The 24,328-nt window shown below is 40.4% G+C and overlaps 1 protein-coding gene across 2 annotated transcripts in view; it reads left to right on the forward strand.

Moving 5' to 3' along the window:
• GAS2L3 (growth arrest specific 2 like 3) overlaps nt 1-9,837 on the forward strand; it is a 37,961-nt gene extending 28,124 nt beyond the window's left edge. For both annotated transcript variants that reach the window (XM_089694226.1, XM_089694219.1), the window contains 4 exons: nt 1,996-2,059; nt 2,237-2,372; nt 5,107-5,214; nt 8,270-9,837. In XM_089694226.1, the coding sequence (XP_089550352.1) occupies nt 1,996-2,059; nt 2,237-2,372; nt 5,107-5,214; nt 8,270-9,601 (1,640 nt within the window). In that variant the 3' untranslated portion in view covers nt 9,602-9,837. The remainder of the gene's footprint in view (nt 1-1,995; nt 2,060-2,236; nt 2,373-5,106; nt 5,215-8,269) is intronic.
• The last annotated feature ends 14,491 nt before the right edge of the window (nt 9,838-24,328 follow it).

Genomic DNA, 24,328 nt, shown 5'->3' on the forward strand with positions numbered 1-24,328 from the left:
ATCTTCTTTCTGGACAAAATGCTAACCTAGAAATGAGGCAACCATGCAAATCCTTATACTTGCATAACAATATTTTTGGATTTGTATAAACCTTATGTTTCACCTAGACCAGTCCCCGGTTGCTGCTTCTAAATTTTCGGACTGCCAGAAATATTCTATTTTGCCAGTATTATTTTCATGTAGACAAGTTACTGATAGTATCAATATATTGTACATTTATTTATATATATATATATATATATATATATATATATATATATATATATATACAGTTGCAAGAAAAAGTATGTGAACCCCTTGGGATTACATGGAGTTTTGCATGAATTGGGCATAAAATGTGCTCTGAACGTCATCTAAGTCACAACAATAGAAGAACACAGTCTGCTGAACATAATACTACACAAACATTAGATGTTGCCATGGTTTAATTGCACATAACATGTAAATATTCACAGTGCAGGGAGGAAAAAGTATGTGAACCTTTGGACTTAATAACTGGTTGACCCTCCTTTGGCAGCAATAACCTCAACCAAACGTTTCCTGTAGTTGCAGATCAGACCTGCACAACGATCTGGAGTAATTTTGGACCACTCCTCTTCACAAAACTGTTTCAGTGTAGCAATATTCTTGGGATGTCTGGTGTGAATCGCTCTCTTAAGGTCATGCCACAGCATTTCAATCGGGTTGAGGTCAGGACTCTGACTGGGCCACTCCAGAAGGCGTATTCTGTGCTGTTGCCGCCATTGTTTTGTTTAATTACTTGTATGCTTTGGGTCATTGTATTGTTGCATCACCCATCCTCTGCGGAGCTTCAGTTGGCGGACAGATGGTCGTACGTTTTCCTGCAAAATGTCTTGATAAACTCTAGAATTCATTTTCCCATCAATGACAACAATCCGTCAAGGCCCTGAGGTAGCAAAGCAGCCCCAAACCATGATGCTCCGTCCGCCATGTTTTACAGTGGGGATGAGGTTTTGATGTTGTTGTGCTGTGCCTTTTTTTCTCCACACATAGTGTTGTGTGTTCTTCCCAAACAACTCAATCTTGGTTTCATCTGTCCACAGTATATTTTGCCAGTAGTGCTGTGGAACATCCAGGTGATCTTTTGCAAACTTCAAACGTGCTGAAATATTCTTTTTGGACAGCAATGGCTTTCTCCGTGGTGTCCTCCCATGTACTCCATTCTTGTTTAATGTTTTCCTTATTGTAGATGTGTCAACAAAAATGTTAGCATGTGCCAGAGATTTCTGTAGGTCTTTAGCTGACACTCTGGGATTGTTCTTTACCTCATGCAGCATTCTGCGCTGTGCTCTTGCAGTCATTTTTACAGGACGACCAAGCCTAGGGAGAGTAGCAACAGTGCTAAACTTTCTCCATTTGTAGACAGTCTGTCTTACTGTGGACACATGAACATCAAGGCTTTTGGAGATACTTTTGTAACCCTTTCCAGCTTCATGCAAGTCAACAATTCTTGATCGTAGGTCTTCTGAGAGCTCTTTTCTGCGAGGCATGGTTCACATCAGACAGTGCTTCTTGAAACCAGTAAACCCAAAACAGGTGTGTGTTTTTTAAGGGCAGGACAGCTGTCAGCAACACATCCAATATCATCACACTGATTGGAGTCAAGGTTGGCTCACTCCTGGCTCCGATTAGCTCTGGGAGAAGTCATTAAGCTAGGGCCTCACATACTTTTTCCTCCCTGCACTGTGAATGTTTACATGTTATGTGCAATTAAACCATGGCAACATCTAATGTTTGTGTAGTATTATGTTCAGCAGACTGTGTTCTTCTATTGTTGTGACTTAGATGACGTTCAGAGCACATTTTATGCCCAATTCATGCAAAACTCCACGTAATCCCAAGGGGTTCACATACTTTTTCTTGCAACTGTGTATATATATATATATATATATATATATATATACACACACACACACACACACTGTACATGTATACTTACCAGAAGCCTTTTCTCTTCTTCTTTTTCTTTTTTAGTGCTGCATAAAGACCCCCGGCAAGTATGCCTGTGTCTCCTAGATATTGGAAGAATTGTATCCAGGTGTGTGAGTTCTAAACACTGGCAAATGATACATTCATGTATTGACAGCCACAAATAAGATTAGACTGGACATTTACTAAGATTGTGGGTCTGATTCATACAGACCAACTGGTTCTACCAGCTTCATAAATTTTTCTCCCTTTTACTGGAAAAAAAATGCTTTCTTTTTAATTACAGATATGGAGTTGAACCACCAGTCCTGGTAAAGCTAGAGAAGGAAATTGAACTAGAAGAAACATTGCTCATGGAATCTGGACCACTGGCCCCAACAACAATCCAAAAATCTTGCTGTCACCATGAGTTACATGAAGCGGTAAGAGCATTTTATCACCCATTATGTTGGATATGTGCTATTGTATTCTTGGAGAAAGCAGCCTGGTCAAACACTGGTTGTTAAATGCTATAGTGCTGGGTTGGAGAGAATACTGGTGTGAAAGAGCTACAGGGTGAAGTCGAAAAGCCATTAGAGCATTTAAAGGATATGCAAACCCAACATTTCACATTCCAGGTATGTACCTGCTGTACCGTGTAAATGTATTAAAAAAAGCTATCCTGTTCTCTTTGTATTGCTTCCTTTGTGTGAAATTTCTGGTGTTCCTGCCAGTCCCTCGGCTATCCTATTAAAAACTGACTACACTAGGCATGAGAGCACAGCCTGGTCAGTTTTCTAGCTGTACTGGGAACTCTGTTTGCTCTCCTCCAGTGATCAGACTTCTGATCACACGCTCCCTCTGCATAGCCATTCACTGAGAAGCTTAGTGTACTGCCATTTCTCCTCCCCCAGCTCATGTGCAGTTGAGAACAAAAGGTATTTGATCACTTATAAAAAATTAAAAAAAAAGGGAGAAACTTTTTTTCTTTTTCTTTTTTTTAATATATTTTATACACAAATGTTTTGCCTTTCATTTCTATTTTAAACTGAATGGGTTGTTTTACAGGGTGAGGATTTATGTAAACTTTACCCACTTCAATACTGGGCTCTTTCACCCCCTTCCTGCCCAGGTCAATTTTTTTAGCTTTCAGCACTGTTGCACTTTGACAGTTGCGCTGTCATACAAACTGTACCCATATGAATTTTATTTTCTTTTTTTAGACCTATAGAGCTTTCTTTTGGTGGTATTTAATCACCACTAAAGCAAACAAAAAAAAGACTGACAATTTTGAAAAAAAATGTTTTTCTTTGTTTCTGTTATAAAATTTAGCAAAAAAGTAATTTTTCTTCTTCACTAATATGCACTGATGAGGTGGCACTGATGGGCACTGATGAGGTGGCACTGATGAGGTGACACTGATATGCTGCACTGATGGACACTGATATGCTGCACTGATGGACACTGATATGCTGCACTGATGGACACTGATATGCTGCACTGATGGACACTGATATGCTGCACTGATGGACACTGATATGCTGCACTGATGGACACTGATATGCTGCACTGATGGACACTGATATGCTGCACTGATGGACACTGATATGCTGCACTGATGGACACTGATATGCTGCACTGATGGGCACTGATGAGATGACACTGATATGCTGCACTGATGGACACTGATATGCTGCACTGATGGACACTGATTTGCTGCACTGATGGACACTGATTTGCTGCACTGATGGGCACTGATGAGGTGACACTGATATGCTGCACTGAAGAGGCTGCACTAATAATCGGGGCACTGTGATCAGTGTAAATGCGCCCTGTCACAGTAACCACGTGCAAGGAAATGAAATGCCGATAATCGGCATTTGTTTACATGGGATCAGCTGTGATTGGACACATCTGATCACATGGTAAAGGGCTGTTGTGATTGGCCCTTTACCTCAATCTGTGATCAGCTGTGTCCAAAGGACACAGCAATCACAGAGCATGCCCAATGCGCACTTAGGGGTGCGGGAATCTGGAAGGACATCTATATGGCACAGTCAAGAGGTGCTTAAGTTGAACTCCAGGCAGATGTAAAAGACACAAATTAATGCAGCTTTGTATTCATTCATGCATCATTAAATATATTATTTAAATACAAGCCGTGTAGGTACCTGAATGGAGCCAATCAGTTGTGCTGCAGTGCTCATGTGCTAACAAAGAACATGCTGATAGGAAGAGAGATGGAGAAATTAGCTCATCCGTCTACTGCTTCCCCTTTCACTGTCCAATCTGAGGCTGAGGAACAGAGAAGACCTGTAAGTGTTACTGAACTGCAGCAAAGAAAATTCAGGTATCTTCTCTGCTATACAGGGTGGTGCTGTCAGGTAAACCTGTGTGAATCTCGGGCATGGACTGACAGAAATATAAATCCCTGGGTGGCTAAAAGCGCAACTAGATATGTATTTCATCTGTATTTTTAGCAGTTTGCTTTATTAAGCCCTGTAGGATAAACCGATTCCCTAAACATTTGACTTTGACTGCACTGACCTCTTACATCCTAGTTGCCTCTGAAAAGACTTCAAAGCAAGAAAACCTGTGCCTAGGCTGGGTGAGGACGGACAACTGATCAGAGTCAGGGATGTCTTAGCAGGCTGACATTGTCTAAATGCTGAATTCCAATCATTAACATGCAGTGGAACACAATGTGTAATATCTTTACACATTCACCAAGATTATGAAGCAGAGTGACCAATGTTGAATATACTGTTAGAATCATTTTTTGGGAATGTCTGCTTTTTGGCTTCCTTTCTTTAGCATCCCTGGTTCCTGGGATTCATTCAGATCTATAAATGGCAATATCCTCCATCCAGACTTTTTTTTTTTTTGTAGTTGCACTACCTTTGTGTTAATCCCCCCCCCCCCCCCAAATTACTAATTTAATGTCCAGTTTCTGACCCTTTTGTTATAGTCCAATTTAATGAGGCCAATTGGAGTAAGTCTGATTTTTTTTTTTTTTTTTTTTTTTTTTTTAGAATCCTATTCCTGTGCCTCAATAATGGCCTTCCATAATTAGGTCAAATGGTGTGTCCTTGGAATAGTTGTAGTGTTTCAGCAAAGGGATACTGGTTTCTTGCTTTAGCTAGTGGTGACTGTATTTTCTTTGTTTTCTCTGTTTAGGTGACTCACATTGCTCAGGACCCACCCTGCAATTGCTCTCACCGCTTCTCTATTGAGTACTTATCAGAGGGCCGCTATCGGTTAGGGGATAAGATCCTCTTCATTCGGGTAAATATATAATGTGCACCTCAGAAAACATTCTTACAGGGTTTTTTTTTTTTTTTTTAAGACCTTGTCCATTAGATATTTAAATATAGCTCCACTGCTTTGCATTAATTATGAAATGCCCATTAGAACATTGTAAAGTCTTGCAATTGTTGCTGTGGTTTATCACTTGGAAGCCGTAAGTTTACATCAATTTAGAAAACCATTTTCGTGCAGTCATGAAGTGTGTTTTTTGTATTAAATGCAAGTATCCACACGCAGCTGTGTGAAGTCCTTCCCCCTCATTGAGAACATGTGAACACACACAATGTGGTTCACACAATATAAAATACAAATATAAAACAAATAGTGCAGCACTTCAAAATCTGCACAATCCCCTAGGAAGGGTTTTTATGGATTTCAGAGTAAAGCACTTTTGGCTGTTTGTTTTTTTGTATTAATAAATGCCCTTCGCATTACTAAATTAAAGGAGAAATACAGCCAGTGCTCTATTGGCTGTACTTCTCCTGTGGATTACAGGAGTGCAGTTTGTTCTGCACTCCTGTGACCCGTTTTCAGCTGACAGTGGGCTAAAGTCCGATGTTGGCTGATGTCGCTCAGCCTGTCCAGGCTGCAGAAAGATCCCAACCATATGGTCGGGATCCACCCAGGAGGCTGGACCAGCACCTGGCTCAGCCATGATCTGCTGAGAGCCTGAGCCAGCTACTCCTGCCCCCTCCACAGCCTGGCACTTGGGGGTGGGCACAAATTTTAGAGCTAGAGACTGATTGTCCTGGCTCTCTAGCTTTAGCAGATTATTGAAATTAGGGATGCACAGATAACCTTTTGTTTTATTGGAGAGTACGAGTACTAATACATACAAAATGTGTGGACACAAATTGCATCGGAAAGAGTAGCATGTGATTCCTGTCCAAATCGCATGCAGTTTGCCCACTGCTCCTGTGTGAACCCTGGCTTGTCTTAGCCTGAGTTCACACAGGAGTGGTGCAGGAAACCTCCCTGCACCGATCCCATGCTGTCACACAAGGAAAATCCACTTCACAGGTCTGGGGATTTTACATTCCTAGCGGCTTTCTCTCATCTCCTTTCAGGGATGACAGTACGGGCTAGAGGGGTACTGATTGGTTAGCATCGCGATGGTCAGAAGATTTTCCTCCTACCTTGAAAGAGGAAATCTACAAAACGGTGCATTCAGCACAAAAATAGAGGGTTGGTAGCAGAATGCTTTCAATGGACCTTTGATGTTGGTGGAGATCATCATCTGTAGTTGTCAATGTTTTCTCATCTTAACTTTTTAAATGTTTCCAAATAAAACTCCTGAATGCAGTTCTCCATGTATTTACAATGATCACTATGGTTAAAAGGTGATGATTATGGACTTCATTGTTTTTCTATGCTTTTCATGACTTGATAGAATGCAGTATTGGGTTTCCTGGAGGAAGCATCTGTGTTCTAAAATATATGTGGATGAAGGAAGTGAATAAATGGATGCATTACTTACAGGAAGTTGTGCTTGTAGTTTCTCTATTATACATGTACATTGTATTTAAAGCCGAGCAATCCTACATATGATGTCTAATGGGAGAACGCGGCATGAATTTCTAATTAGCATCAAGCACTCACTGGCATTCGGTGTAAGATCTTTATTGCACTGAGTATGCCAATAAATATAGCAGCTCAGAACAGTTTTCAGCTTGTGAAAAAAATAAAAGGTGGGCCGTGTTGATCCATACTAATGCTTAGAATGCAATAACTTAAATGCAGACTACACTGTATAACAGTGTGCCATCTGTTCAGATTTAAAGCCTTCATTTATGCTGCTAGTAAATAACATAAACACATACAAATAATAAAATGCATTTACATACCTTTTAGAAATAATGCTAGGTGTTTGTTACAGCATAGGATGATTGTGACAGATTGGTTACAGAAGCGGGAATTTCAGCATCATCCAGTCCGCTGATTTTAGGCATGTCCCTAGTGGTGAGCCTAATCAGAAGAGTACCCTCTGTATTCTATTATACTTCAAACAAAGAGCCATAAATCTGTTGGCACTATGCTAATACCAAATTTGAAAATATTCCTGAAACTGGACATCAGACTATTGTTGATTTAATGGTTATCTGTGTCTGGCTGAAGTATTCGATAACTCTAAAACAGTTACTCTGTAAATTACATCTGCTGTACTGCTACATTTAGAAAACTGGGAAGGCACTTCTGGAGTGCTTTCCTGTTTGGAGGTCAGAGAGCATAATCTGTCTTTCTGCAAGAGTCCTAAGTTAAAATTTGTTAGTGAGTGATAATATAGGTGATTATTCCTAGGACGATTTGTACAAAAGTCATTAAGATGCTAATTTAATGTGTGTCAGTTGAAATTATAAACCAGTGACCTAAAACTGAACTTTTACCCATAACAACTTGATAAAATAATGTTCTTTAACAAGGAATATACATTCCACATTAATAATTATGCTACCAAAATGATTGTTTGCTGTAAATTGCCTCCGGCATTGTTCCTTTTTCTACTTGTTGGAGGCTGCCATTTTGCTGAAGCCCTGAGCAACAGTAAATCTTTAGGTGGTTAGCAGATCAGCTTCTACATCTTTGGCAGTGCTAACAAATAGCAACTGAGCATGTGCAGAGCAGGGTGAGACAGTGTATTACTGGATTTTAAACCGTATGGATACTAATTTTTTAGGTTTTACATAGCTATACCTGCAAAAGGGGCCAGCATAAAGTGATCTATCAGGACTTAATTTTATGACTAAAGTTCCACTTTGAATGTTAATTTTTGGAGTGCTAAAATAGCCTGAAATGCGTTTTCTTTGTCATAAAAAAACTGTTAGGTCAAGTAGTTGTAAGCTCAAAAGAGCAGGGCCCTCAAACCTCTCGCATATTGTTTTGCTACTGTCCCCCACTATATTGTACAGCGCTGAGCAAACGTTTTGGCTCTATATAAACACTGTATAATCTTAATAATAAAAAGTAGTTCTACATGTAATGTGAAACGAGTGTGTTGAAAATGTTGTGAGTAGTGATTCCTTGTTTTATTTTCCAGATGCTACATGGGAAGCATGTCATGGTCCGGGTTGGAGGAGGCTGGGACACACTGCAAGGGTTTTTGCTTAAGTATGACCCTTGCAGGGTTCTGCAGTTTACTACTTTGGAGCAAAAAATTCTTCAATTCCAAAAAGGAGGGGCAAGCGAGAATGTATCATTGCAGTCAGGCAGGATACCCCAACCTCCTGTTATGAATCCCATATCTGCAATCGGTGTCTCTCAGAAGTCTGCCTCTACACCATCTACACTTTCATCCTCTTCTAACACTAATCTCCGAAGTGAGAAGTCCCCCATGCTGACTCCTCACAAGGGAACAAAAAATACGCCATGTTCTTCAGTACGCCCCAAAATTCAAACTGTTCCAAGAAAAGGTTCCCCTTTACTTCCTGAGCCACAAAGGAAGGTGGCAAAAAAATCGAACTCTCCTCCACATGTCACTACTGTAAGTACCAGTACAAAAGGTGCGCAAAATAATTCTCCTCAAAGAAAACTTTTCACTTCACCCAAGGGTGCTGGCCCTGTTTCTAATCATGCTGGGAAAAGCTCTAGTCATGTAACTAAAGCATCTCCAAACACTAGAGACTTGACTCAACGTGCCAGCCCTGTGCAGCAGACACAGTCATTGAAAAGTTCTCCCAAAACACCTGTGCCTCTTAAGGCACTACCTAAGGATGCTACTGCTTCCCAGTCAAAACCAGCACCAAAATCAACTACAGATGCATATAAAGGAGCTACTACATCGGCAACTACTAGGACCGTATTATCTAAGAGGGCTGAAATGGCAAAATTGACCAGCAAGAGTACAACTGATCAGAAACCTGCTTCAGTAGTGCAGTCCTCCAGAGAACTCAAAGGAATTAAAAAGACAGATTTCCAGAAAAACAATTTGATAGACAGGAAGCCATTTGTGGTGTCTTCCCGTGTGCCTTCCAACATGCCCCTTTTTTCCTACCCCTCTCAACCAGTGGCTAAATCACTAGTTACAGCTGTTTCCCAGTCGAAACCCATAGGTAGAGACACTACTAAACCATTCCAGCCTCAGAGAAACGGCACAGTTAAGGCTGCAACTGATAAGACCACCATTTCTGGTCGCACTCCGCTGTCTGTAGTTAAGCTCCCACAATCTGATTCCAAAGCAGTAACTGCACCACATACAAAATCATCAGCAAAAAGTCAACCAGCAACTGGTCTAGTAAAAAATGGCAAAATTCAGGCAGGTTCTGATCCAGCTGGTTCTAAATCAAAACTGACTCACAAATCTGCCACTGATTCTTTAAAAGAGAAGATTCCAAAGAAAGAAGACCGCTATAAAACATCAAAAACAAAGTAACTGGAATCTTAATGGGCTTTTGTTTGGGGGGAGATCTGTGCTGAAAAATAGTGTGGCTTTGTTTTTTGTTTCTATGTAATCAAAGCACTTTCTTATATTCCTCGTGAAAAGAAACTATTGTGGCATGTTCAGTCATACAGTAACGGCTACAGATTCCTTGCTATAGCTATTAGAGAGAGAGAGGAAATTGCCCATCATAGGCTCATGTGACCTAATAAAACAGACTCGCCAAGAAACATATTTAGTTCCTTCTTGAAATCTGGCTGTACTGGAATATGTAAAAATCAGATACGGGTAATTTAGGGGACTGAGTGACTTTAGCATAGCTGCAGTGTTTCCTTAATAGTATGTTCTGTCTTCAGAGGGATTTTACTTATTGCCTGGAAATGTGTTTTCTAAATTCAGTATCCAGAGTTCTATTATGCAAATATATCTGCCAAGCACTCCAATCACTATGCAGATCATGCACGTTCTTCCTGTTATATTTAAAAAAAAATAAAGTTGTCTCCCCGATGCAGAAATATTTGGTTTTAACAGTAAGGGTCTTAGTGTCTGTTAGCCATTTTAAAGATTTATACCTAAAAGTGAATGCCACAAGAAGCTTTCTGCAGAAATTATGAAAAAAGGGAAACCTTTTGAAAATCTACTATAGTTTAGGCATAATTATTATTTTTAAATGACCACAGTCCTAAATGTCACTGATTATAGTTTGCTAGGACTGTGCATAAGTAAATCAACTGATAATTCTGTCTAACTACCTAACTACATTAGGTAAAATGAGTAGGTGGTGTTTTTTTACGAATTACATTTTGCCTTTTTAATGTCTGGTTCGGGTGAGATGCCTTCTAGAGAAGGAGCAAGTACCAATATGTTTCTGCACATAGCTGTATTCACATCTAAAAATATCTGATGGCCTAGGATCCAATGAATTGCAGTGGAGGTGGAAGTCAACTTCAGCCCCAAGTGGGAGATGTAACTTTGCTCTTAGCAATGCAATTCACTTCTCTCTGTAGCCAACATAGATGAACTGAATTGTGCCAGAGCTCAGATCGGTTAGCCTGTTAAATGCATGTGGACTCGAGGGTGTATGGGCTGCACAGAAGAATCTTTGGTCACTGCCGGCACATTGTAGTACCCATTTATAGGGATTTTTTGCTTCTGTTCTTTTCAGAATAGTATCCCTTTATTATGTGATAATCATGCAAAAAAGTGGTGTGTGTGTATATGTATATATATATATGTGTATGTGTGTGTGTGTGTGTGTGTGTGTGTGTGTGTATATATATATATATATATATATATATATATATATATATATATGTGTGTGTGTATGTATGTATATATATATATGTATATATATATATATATATATATATATATATATATATATATATATATATCTCAATCAACAACGAACCACAGATCATTTTTATACTACTTTAATTACTATATTGGCAATTTTTCCATTGTGTTGTGATTGCTAAACTTAATTGTTTTTAGTACCTGGTTGCTCCATGTCCCTCCCCAGTGCTGCTCACATAACAAAAACTGAGCATTTGGTCACCTGATCTCTGATAATATTGAGAATCAGCTTTTAAAATGGTTAATTGTCTTTTTACTTAATCATATAACAAAATTCCTAGGCTTTTTTGTTTTATAAGCAGCACTGGAGGAATCTTGGAGCTGCATATTCTCCAGGCAAGGTAAGAATTTTGACCTTTCTGTTTCTCATTACTTTCCTATCTCAGCAAAACTGGTAATCTAGCTTTATGTTAGCAGTTGAACAATGGTTTCCTGCTTGTTTACATACACACATACATATAGAGTATTTTTGCCCTTGTTTATGCTTTTATAGCACTGTAGAGGTGTAAAAGTCCTTAAGAGATCACTGAAATAGTAACTGACCTATGTCTACGCAAGGCTTTCTCTGTGGCTGCTTTTAGTTTAAATGTAACTTAGGTTTCAAAGCCGTTTTCTTAAAAATAACTAACGTGTCTCATAAAAGCTAAATGTCTGGAGAAACTGTATTACCTTAGTGCCTTTTTAACGTTTTTAACGTTTTTTTAACTGATTTCTAGATTGCTTATGCTGCTTTATTAATATGGCTTAGACATTATTAAGTAGAGTACAAAATAATGAGGGGAAAAAGGTTCAATACTAACAACATCTTTCATTCAGAGGAAAAGTTGCCTTACTGGAATTGTATTTTTTACACTGTAGTGCGTGCGTGTTTTCTTTTACCATTTTAGGTAAGTTTCTTGTAAATATTCGGAAGTATGTGTATAGGCTACTCTAGGCTTGACTATTTTTTCATCTACCATAGGGATCTTTTTCAAGGAGGCATCTATATGAAGTATCCTACTGGACACTGCAAGTCTAGCTCGACCTGCTAAAAAATGTTTGCAAGCAGAGTTTGTAAGGGTACTTGCAAACTGTATTGATGTATGAGCATCAGACATTTCTGGCAGTAAAAATGTGAGGATCAGTTGCATAACATTTGTGCGTACACATAACACACCATTTTTTTTCTAGCTTTATTTAATCAAGGGAGTGTGGCGTATGCGCATATTTGCTCGTTCATGTGTGTAAACTTTTTTTTCTAATTTCTGATGTTTACACAGTGCATGTATATGTTCCTGTGTGTACAGGCACACTGAAAACAATGGGTTGTATTTACAGTACATCAGTAAAAAAAAAAATAATGCCTGTATGCCTAAAAACACAGCATTTTTAGGCAGCAGTGTGCAGGAGGATTATTAGTGCTGCCACTAAGCATTATGGGGTTTATTTACTAAAGCTAGAGTAAAAATCAGGCTCACTTCAGCATAGAAACCAGTCAGCTTCTAACCTCAGCTTGTTCAATTATGTTTTGGCAATAAAACCTGGAAGCTGATTGGTTTCTATGCAGAAGTGAGCCTGATTTTGCACTCTCCAGTTTTAGTAAATACACCCCTATGCCATTTCCTTTCCTACAACTTTCAATGTAAGAGTAGACTATATGGCCCAGTTGTGTTGGTATCACTTAATTTCAAATGGAATATTCAGCATTTCTGTGGTTAATTCATTTTTAGAAGTCTGCATCATATACTTCTGTGTCCAATTTTTGTCTAGCTCCCTCTGGCCACACTTGCATGTAGGATGCACAGAAGTCTATGGAGTGTTGCTTTCATACAGATAGCGTGCAGGTAATGGAAGCTTGGAAATCAAATTACATGACTGTGGAATGGGAAATGTCTAAACTTCCCTCTCTCTTTACTCTTCCACGCAAAACCAAGTGGGTGTCTCAAACAAATTTGTATGGATACATTTTATTTTTCTTGTATTGGTAGATTTATCTCACCATCTCTGGCTATGTTTTATATACTTTTTATTGTCCATTTTTAAGATCTATTTTGCTATGTATATATGTATAATGAATGTAATATAAACATTTGGGCAAATGCACTTTAATAAACACAGTTTGGTAAAGTAATAAGGAATACATTTCAATTATTGGAATACATTAATGTGAGCACTACATATTTCTAGAAAAATGTTAATGTTAAACATATGGTTTTCAGCATTTTTGAAGTTAAAACATCACCCCCAGGAAGAATAACCATATGTGAAAGGCATGGTTGAATAGCTGGATGACTTCTAGTAGCTGCTTCACAGGGAGAGGAAGGAGTTGTGCTAGGACACCACTGTAGGAATCCGCTGTCAGATTAAGGGGGTTCCATGTTCTTGTTTAACCCCTTCACACCTAAGGGTAAAACAAATCTAAATGCCTAAGCACAATTTTGCAACGTTGACATGCATTAGTAAAACAGTACATATCACCACAACTACTTTGTACATCCAGGTCAATTATACCTTGTTTTTTTTCAGGACAAGTTGGACTTTCATTTGGTGGTAAATGGTAATGGATATCTCCTGATATTTTTTTTTTGTTCTTATCAAAGGAAATCTGGCCCAAAATAGTAAAAAAAAAAAAATTTTTTTATTTAGCTGTGTGTTTCTTGTTACTACCATAACCTATCACCAAAGAACAACTCAAAATAAATTCTCCAGGTCCTGGGATCGCAGTGACACCATATATTTGTATGTTATTTGTTGTTTGTACCCGTAGTACAACCCAGAAACAATAGTGCACATTTTATTTTTGTCTTTTTTTTTACCTAAAACACACTGACACCAAATTTTTTTTTTTTTAAATCCTGACCTTGACCCAAACACTTACCCTGGCACCGAACTAGATCAAACCTTGATCTAGGTATTTTTTCTTTATTTTTATTTTTTTACAGACATTTTTTTTCCCCCCTCTATGCCAGGAGTTAGAGAGATACAATGTATCTCTCTCCTCCATTCATAGAGAGAAAAAAAAAAACCAAGGGGGCCAGGCTGTACAGTGACTGATCACTGTGATAGCCGGAATCAGGAGTCCGGGGTCCAGATCGTTAGACTATGGTGTCACTGAGAGCCACGTGTCCCATTCTTTGTAATGGGACAGGTATGCAAATATGCGGCCCCACGGAAAAAAGCCCAGTTCTGTGAGGCCGCATATTTGTGTTACGTTGGCGTCAAGGGGTTAAGTTGCAAAAAATATATATATTTTTTTATAGAGACGCTGTCAGTTTGCTCATGCACGGCAAAGCGATGGCCTCCCCTAACCACCCTTTTACTCCCCATACCAATAATCCCTTGGTGCGTCTTCTTCCTTTGCAGCCATTCACAATACCTGACACCAGTATATGGAGCAAAGTAAGTTCCTGCTTCTATGGCAGTGCTTGGATCTCTCAGCCAATCACCTCTTTCAAATGACTAGAGGAGTTGAGTCAGCAATACCCCAGGTCACAGCGACAATTCTTTTTAATGCTGGTTGCGGAGGAAGAAGGAGCAATGGTCAAGGGGGACATATTGCGAGAAACTGTGCCCTGTAAGATCAGTATTACAGTGTGAGATTAGACATCAGTCATATTGTTGTTGTGGTGGTTTATGTAAGGATATATATTATTTATAAAGGGCGTGTCCCTTTCCCTTAGATGAAATCTCAGCAGTGCCTCCAAATTTATGTTGTGGTGGTTTATGTAAGGATATATATTATTTATAAAGGGCGTGTCCCTTTCCCTTAGATGAAATATTACAGTGCCTCCAGCCGTTAAAATACGGCAAATATTTAGTAAACCAATAATTTGGACACCTTGATAATTTGATCACCACTTATTATTATACCTTGAATTCTTTTAGCCAATATGATTTCGTACCATACACACAAAATTTGCCTTATAATAGATAAATATAAAAATTTATTTATGTACAAAAATTATATATATATTAACACAAAACACAAAAGACTGGTGATAAATGAATATTGGTACACACAATCAAAGATATATCCTACCAATGTAAGACACACTAATCAAGTTTCTAACTAATTACATCAATCACAAATTTTTTATGATATGATTATTTATTAAATTTATTAATAATTAATAATTTCGAATATCTCAAAGGTTATATTCTCGCATGCCGTGGCCATAGGCTTGCAAGAAGTAAGCCCTTGATATGTGATACTCTGGTTATTAATATTCAATAAATTATGAAATATGGAAAAATTTATAATATGGCAATAAACAATTTTTAACAGTAACACAGTATCTGACTACATATATCTAACTATCCAATATTGTTGTAATATACTACGGTAATTTTTATGATTCTACACAATAGAGGAACTAATTAATACAACATCAAATAAACATCTCACCACACCCGGACGTCAGACTAGGCAACTCTCCCGTGGATTTAGCTGGCAGTGGAACGCCTTTAGACTGATATATAGGCAAGTGATAGATTCAATAGGGGAGAATATAGGAAGTTATAAGATTAGAGGTTTAAAGTTTTAGGAAGTTTGAAAAGATGGAAGAGTAGTTATTCAGTAGAGATCTTCTTCAGATGTCAGGTCTTTCCATCAGGTCTTATGAGGGTTCTTCTTTTTCATGAGGTTTTTTTTCTGTTACAGCACATGGGCTTTTTATATCCACTAGTCCATTGTTCTAAGATACCTTCCCACCAGGCTTCCTGATTGGCTAGTTGAGAAATGTGTGTACATAAGCTATTTCTCACCTGCCCGCCAGGTGGCGGTCATGTATCACAGAACAATGTGAGTATTTGATATGACTCATATCTTGGGTGGAATCTTCAGGTAATTTCAGGAATAAAATATACAGCACTTTCCAGATATAGCAGTGATCATACCTATGATATTCTAAATAGGGACCATGGAATATAGGTGTATATTCGGTTATTCCTCCTTGAAGTATCATCCTGTTTGTTTCCTGATAAGACATGTAACTAATGCTAGTTTATAATACATCTTACTTCCCATCATCTCAATACTCAAGTTAGTGATATATAGTTCCCATTGCTGAGTATTTAGTGGTGTTTAAAGTCTATGACATCTTATTTATAATCTGTTTTTGTAGTACATTTTTGTAATGATATACAGTGAACTTTTAAACTTAAATGTCCTGAATTTCACCCCTTGGTTTCAGCATCAACATTCCCTCTGTGTAGGGAAAAAAATCTCTGTTTGCCTAGCCCTTGTATTTGACTCATGGTAAACAATTGTTAATGCTTTCACCCTTGGTGAACAATAGTAGATAGTAATAGTTTCAGAGGTTTGTTGGTTCATCACACTCTACAGGTTTTGGGTAAGCTCTCAGACAATCAGTTTGGTTCCTCTATTGTCATGTCCAGACCTTGTATATGTTTACCTGCTTATTGAAGTCTGAATGATGGTGTTTGATCACCTGTAGAACTTTAAAATAGTATTGTCTCTAGGAGGAAAGAAAAACAATCCCTTTACCCATTACATTTCTCTAGCTAGATGGTTCAACCAAGACAAAATTAACTCTTAGCATCCGGCTATTGCTGAGCTGTTTGCCATATAATATTATGTCTTGATAAAAGTCATATTTTTGAGACATGATTCAAAAGCCCACAACAAAATCCCCCTTTGTTTGGGGTACAGGCACGTGTATAGGGGTGTCTGTGTCGCAAAACATGAGTGGGGCTTTTGGCTAGAGTGATTGTTCGTCTTCTCCGGTGAAGGGAATGAAATAATAAAAAAAAAAAATTTCCGATAACAAAATGGCAGCGGTAATGCTGGTTGTTCCTCAACTTGACTCGGCGTCTTTAGATGGACACTTCCGATGACGATCCTGGTCTTGTGATGAGGCCGGCCTGGCCTGGCACATCCACCTTGGGGTCCATGGGTCCTCCGCACGACAGGTCTCTTAGACGGTCTCCTAGGCGGGTCTTTTCCTCTGGACTGGCCCTTGGTGGCCTGGGACATCAGGTTATCGTCTCCGGATCGATCTCTGGCATCTGGTCTTTCCCACAGGACATTATAGCTTCCTTCTAGGGTCTGGTCATTGACACCTCCGATCGCCGGTCTGATCACAGTCTGGGCCTTCCTTTCTAAATTATTAAAATGAACAGTTTGAGTAATGGATATACATAAAATTATGTTACTGGATCCTGTAAGGCAAAAGATGAGTTATATGTTTAAAGGAAGTTTAAGAATGATCTCAATATCTCCAGATAGGAATTGGTGGGTTTAGTCTTCCAACAACTGCAATTGAGACTTTGGATGGCAAGCACGTAATTGATTGATGTGCACCCATCTATCACTGATTTCACCATACCGGGTAACCTGCAATTTATATGCGACCGGAGAGATTTTATCAATGATAGAGAACGGACCTTTCCAAGATGGAAGGAATTTCCGTTCCTTGATCTGGTCTCTTGCAAAGTTGTATAGATAGACCTTGTCACCAATCTCATATTCCTTCTTGGAGGTTTTGAGATCATAGTATGTCTTAGCACTAGTTGCAGCTCTTTCCAAATTTCGCTGGGCAAAGGCAAAAGCATATTGCAGATGTTTACGTAAATCCTCTATGTACTGGTGTGTGGTGGTAGCATTGATCAAATTTTGATCTGTAGTGCGATACAATAAGTGCTGGGGCAGTACCATCCGTCTACCTGTCATCAGTTCAAAAGATGACATTTTTGTAACTGTATTCGGAGTAGCCCTCAACGCCATCAGGACCAGCGGGAGCTTGACATCCCAATCTTTGCCTGTTTCCTTAACAAATTTCTTAAGGACATTAACGATGGTCTGATTGTATCGTTCTACACCACCACTAGAGGCTGGCCGATAGGCGATATGCAATTTCCTTTTAACCCCCAAAATTTTCCACAATTTGGCCATCACTTCGCTAGTGAAGTGTGATCCTCTATCAGACTCTATCCTCTGAGGTAAACCAAAACGTGAAAATACATGATTTATTAGCAATGCAGCACATGTTTCGGAGCTATTATTTGGTGCTGGTATACATTCGACATACTTGGTGAATAAACATGTAACTGTTAACATATACCGATTTCCTCGTGAAGATTTTGTTACTGGCCCAATAAAATCCATCTGAAGGTCTGACCAAGGCATACATATCCCCCTCTTCTGGAGAGGTGCTCTGTGAGTTGGCTTGGTAGGTTGAAATTGGGGACATATTAGGCAACCTTGGCAGTACTCCTTCACATCACGTAACATATGAGGCCAGTAGGCATAATCCCGCAGGATCTCATACGTGATCTTCTCTCCACGATGACCGGAAGTGGGAGCATCATGGGCATGCTGTAGCATCAAACCTCTAAATTTAAGTGGGACGACCCATTGTTGTACGCCACCCTTTGAGGTTCGTATCAACAATCCCTGGTATAAAGAGAATTGGGATTTGGATTTCATTAAGATACGTAAATCCTCCTTCCCACTACATACTTCCTTATTTATGGGATTTTGGTTGGGATCTTCTATATGACTATAAAACAAGCCAATTATTGGGTCTTCTTTTTGGGCAGTAATTAAATCCTCACTAGGAGAATCGTGACTCCACTGGATTGCATTTGGATCACCAGCTGTTCTGGCCTGTTGCCTGGTGACAGCTTCAACCTGTACGGTACCTAAAAATTGGTCAATGTCTATCAGTTCACCGGTGATTGCCCCTTCCTTGGCTAGAGAATCGGCCAGATCGTTCCCTTCTTTCTCGGCACCTAGAACCTTGGAGTGGCCTTTGGTCTTCTTGAAGTGCAGGGTGAGATCATTGGACCTTACCAGTTCATCGATGTGACAAAAGAGCTTACCATGTTTCACGGGTTTGTGATTACTCTTGTTCATGTTGTTTCGCTTCCACCTAGGGAAATACTCCACAAAACTATTCCTGACATAGTTGGAATCGGTTATGATGGCACACTCTCTGATGTTGAACTCTATAGCCATCTCAACTGCTCTAAGAATTGCAGTAAGTTCAGCAACCTGACTGCTTTTTGGTCCAAGTTTGTATCCCACAGAAATTGGGGTGACACCTTGGGTCCAAACGATTCCAATACCTGCCACTAGTTGGAGCTGTTCCCCATCCTTGTGATGAAAAGCACAACCATCCACATATACACACGGCAGCTGTTTACAGTATTCTTCATCGTAAACCTTGTAGGGAGAGAACAGTTGTTCTTCCAGAAAGTCAGTGTCCGGGGCCTCCATAGCAGGCGTAGTTGCGGAACAATCATGGAGCTCGGCTAGGCCCTGGGCTACTGGACTTTCCTTGTTCTGTTTGTACCGAATTTCAAGAGGCCACCCTTGCAAAGACAAAGTCCAAGCAGTGATGCGGCTATTAGACACATTTCCTCCCTTGATACGTTCACTCTTTAAATACTGTAAAGGCTGGTGTGCCGTTTCAACAATGATTCTCTCTCCCTGAATGTAACTGCGAAAATTCTGTAATGCCCACACGGTGGACAATAGAGCTTTTTCACAGTCACTGAACTTTACTTCAACCGGGGACAAAGTTTTACTGGCATAGGCAATCACCTTACTGACATCATCACGTTTCTGGTAAAGAACAGAACTCATACTTACCTGCGTAAACCCTGTCTCTAGATAGAAATTTTTACCCCCTTCGGGATATCCGAGACACGGCGCTTGTGTGAGACGTTCCTTTAACTCCTTCATGGCGTCCTCCTGTTTCTTACCCCACGACCATTCGACATCCTTCTTCAGTAGGTGAAGCAGTGGCTTGCTTATCTCGGCGTAATTATCAATAAACTTACGCGAGTAGTTTACCATACCTAGGAAGGATCTCAATTCTTTAAGGTTAGTAGGGACTTTACAATTCAGAACCGCCTCAACTTTCTTCTTTTGTGGGTTCAAACCTTCAGCAGTAACTTCATGGCCTAGGAAGTTTACCTTCGTGCGACACCACTGGGCTTTTTGTAAGGACAGTTTTACTCCTGCTGCTTTTAATTGGCCCAGGACATGCCGAAGTTCTGTAATGTGTTTGGCCATATCTGTACTTTTGATCAGGATATCGTCCACATATGCCAACGTCCCCCTTTCGAAGGCGTCTGGCATGGCCTTGTGCATGAACACAGCAAATTCATGTCCGGAATTTATGAATCCGAAAGGCATTCTCACCCAACAATATTGTCGATTCCCAAAACTGAAGGCCAGTTTGTATTGGTCTTCCTCGCTCACCTTTATGGTCCAATACCCCTGTGCACAATCCAAGGCTGTGAAAACTTGGGATCCTTGGAGCTGGGCGAGACACTGGTCTATGTATGGGACCGGCCATCCTGACATGTACACACGTTTGTTTAGCTGACGGAGATCAGCGCACAAACGCCATTGTCCATTGGGTTTTAAGATACCCAGGATCGGGTGGTTGTAGGAGCTGTGGATGGGCCTAATTATACCCCTTTCATGTAACTTCCTGATAATCTCAGCTAGAGATTCATAGGAAGCTAATGGTAACCTATACTGTCTTACGAATACTGGTGGGGCATCTGGATCTGTTTGGATCCTAGCGATGTGTAGGTCAGTAGTCCCACAATCGTAAGAATCCTTGGCAAAGATTTCTTGGAATTCAAGGAGAAGCTCTCGGAGCAATTGTCGGTCGAGATCACTGGCACACGCGTCGGCGAGGGCCACCATCTCTTCCACTAACTCCTTGAATCCAGGAAAGCTTTCCGGCTGACCTATCTCATATGCCTCTTCAAGTTTTGTGGTGAGGTCACTGGGTATGTGATGTGTGTGTGTGTTCTCCTGCCATCCAGGTTCTTTGGGGTACTCTTGTTCTTTGATTGGGTGATCAAAGACAATTGATGTCTCTTCGATTCGACAGGTGCCATCTTTAGAATCGAATGGATAAATGGACTCTATGGTGAAAATACCCTCTGGTAATGAATGGAATGTTTGTTCAATTAATTGTTCCTCCGACAAATATTCATCGGGGATGAGTCCAATCACCTGGTTAGTGACCCCAAAGGTGTAATATTCAGTCTCTACCGCTAGACCAATAAGGGTCTCTTTGGGTAAGACGATGTCCTGATTGGACAGATTATGTACGTAAATGTACATCGGGGATTGATGTGTGTTGACTAGGGGCGTGTGTGTAATGTTCAGTCCCTCCCCCTGCATTTTATGGGAGAGGCATACTAATGCATCTGACCCCTTCAGTCTATGTCCCTTTTTAACTTGGATGGGGAGTATGAAATTATTTATGCCCTTAGGAATTGTAATCTTTTGGGCTACCTGGACTTCAACAGCATAAGGCATCTGTTGCTGGGATTTTAAAGCTAAGTCCAGATTTTGGTATTTTTCGGGGTCCCCCTTTAGTCGACTCCATAAACAGTCATTAATTAGGTCGACTTGCATTGCAAAGCGATGTAATACATCGTTGCCAAAATAAATTTTAGTTTGGGGATTATCCAAGACTAGGAACACATGGGTGGCTGTTTTGTTTCCTACAGTGACGTTTAAGAGACACCTAGCCATTGAATTGTGATCATCAGAGTCATCAAGGGAGTCTGAAATCCAATGACGCTGAGGTGTGGAGAAACGGATCATTTCCATTTCAGTCAGGTGTTTTATCAACCCATGGCTTACAAAGCTGTGTTCCTGTCTCAAATCTAGTTTGGCATATTTTGACCTATTAAGACCATTTATCCGGATGGGGATAAACAAGTCGCTGTTAACCCTTTCAATACCTGTCAAGAATTGGGTGTGATCTCCCCCTTTTCTTGGTTTATCCTCCTGATGAAAAGATATCGTAAGGATGTCATCTTGGAGGGAAATATCTTTTATTTTCTCTTGGGGAATTCTAAAAATGTGTTCCTCATCTCTTCTGATAGGGTTATGGTCATCAGGTTTGATAACCGTTACATCAGGAAGCTGGCTGTTCCTGAAATGGATTTCTAATGATCCAGGCCTTTCTTCCACCAGGTGGCAGTGTTGTCGGGAATGGGGAGTTTTAAGTTTCCCATATTTAATCGGGGTATTTACCTGTGACCACAGCACTTGGTTCACACAATCAACTATGGTGTTCAGCCTTTTTAGGAAGTCCATCCCAATTATCATGTGGTGCTGTGATATGCTAGCAATGATGATGGGGTGTCTCAGTTCCTTATTACCCAGTTTCAGTTTAAGCCAGGCGGTACCCATGACTTGTAACGGGTCTCCACCTACACCAATCAATGAGCTGTCAAAACTTTTAAGTCTTGGCTTGGTGGGCATGACATTCGCCACTTTGTCAAAATGCTCCTGTGACATGATGGTTGCTTGGGATCCAGTGTCTATTAAGCCGACAATCGAAAGATCACTGGCATCCTGCACCTGCACCGTGGCATAATATCTCCCATCAGATTCAGTCAGCTCACACATGAAATTAGTGTGGTTGAAGATCTGGGGGCCCTTCAATAACCTATGACTAGCTCTTATCTCACCGCATGTGGTGGACACATCACCCTTATCCTCCCTGGTGGGATTCTTGGACTGTCTCAAGACAGAAGCACAACTAGAAGTTGGTGCTCCGTCTGGCTTGTCAATCCTGATGACTTCCGATGCCGCGACTATATTAGGGGCAATAGATGGACACTGAAAAACAGGAGAATCATTAATAACCAACAAATGGTCCCCCCTTGCCTGAGAACTAGCTTCTCCATTAGTAGGCGTGTCAGGGACGGGGCACACATCTCCTGTCATTTGACTCAGTGTCCTCCCCTGTTGGTTTAAGGCTTGGTTGCCTGTTAATTCTGTGACCCTTGGTTGGTCACAGGAGCTGCTCCTAAAAAAGGATTGGATGGAAATTGAGTGACAAGCCTGTCCATTTGTTCAGCCATTTTGCTGACCTGTGCCTCTATTTGTCCAATACGCTCAGAGGAGTCATTCTGTTGATTCTCCCTCTTCTTATACTTGCGCTTGTATTTTGGACGAGACTGGTAATGAGATTCAGAGTCAGAACTACTGCTCTGGTCCCGACGCCATTGTTCTCTCTGAGGTTTTGGGGTCTCCCTGTTATTAAAGGGAGCCTGGGGTATTGTATCCCCCCTTTGAGCTTGAGGGTGTTCTTGGCGTGGAGGAAATCTTTGGAAGTCGGAGTTTTTATTAAAATTGGGATTCTTATTATAATTATGGTTCCTGTTGAAATTGGGGTTCCCATAAAAATTCCCATGTTGGTTTTGGCGAGGATAATAGAACCTCTGAGGATACCATTGCCTCCTTTGATTTTCATCACTGTACTGGCCCTTACCATACTTTTTATTCTTCTCACTTCCACTACCGTAGTTCCCTGGCTTTTGTCTATCCTTTCTCACCCACTGGTTTTGGGGTGCAAAGTTATGGACCTCCTTCACTTGCTGGGCTTGAGGTACAAATCTAGGGGAACCATTGGTTTTACCCCCACGGACTACTTCCGCATATGATTTCTTCTCTGCCTGCACATTTGGATTTGGAGGGGAAACGGTAGTGGCTGCTACTATCTTGGGGCTATTTTTAGGTTCTCTTTTTATCCCGCCCTCACTGGACTGTTGGATCGAGAATAAATAGTCACTCTCTCTCACCAACCAATCAAGAGAGCATCCCTTTCTGTAATCCTTTGCAAGTCCCAATTTTATGTAAGCAGGTAATGCTTCATAGAATAGTGTCTTGAATTCTGGCTGGTTAGGATTGGGATCCTTTTCAGCCAGAAAATAGGCATTTCTGAGGACAGCCAGAAATTCTGCAGGGCTTTGGTGAGGACCACACTTTAAATTGTAGGCCGCAGCCTTGGCAGAGGTTACAGTTTTATAAGGCCCAAATTCCATGTGGCACTTATGTTTAACCTCTCTCCAGGACTGATTGGAATAGGCCCTCAAGGTCTCAAAGAATTGCCGGTATTTCTCTTCAAACACCCATGGCAGCAATTCTATTTTGGTGTGGTCATCTCTAATGCCCAGAATCTCTAACGTCTGTTCATATGTTCTCATGTGTTCGGTGATCTCAAGGGACCCTTTCTTAGAAAACATAGGAACAGTGTCCTTCAGGAACTTAATAACCTTTGGGGTGTCATATCTCCTGAATGACCCCTGGGATTTCCCTTCCTGCCTATATGAAACCTCATATCTTTCTTCAGAGCGCTCTGGAGTGTATCTTGAAAGCTTAGGAGGTGACCTATATTCTGACCCTGACTCACTATCAGATACTTCGCTGTGATGCGGGTATCTCCGCTCATCAGCCTCTGGCTTGACTGGGTTAGTCCGTCTTTGGACTCCAGAATTTATTTGGGCCGTCAACCTTATAATCTGCTCCTCCAGAGTTTTCTGCTCAGATTTTATCAAGGTAAGTTCTGACTGGTCATGCTTATCCCCTGGGTGAAC

The sequence above is a fragment of the Staurois parvus genome, unplaced genomic scaffold (genome assembly GCF_062004578.1).
Source record: "Staurois parvus isolate SC_StPar_1 unplaced genomic scaffold, SC_StPar_1.0 ptg000025l, whole genome shotgun sequence".
Lineage (NCBI taxonomy): Eukaryota > Metazoa > Chordata > Amphibia > Anura > Ranidae > Staurois > Staurois parvus.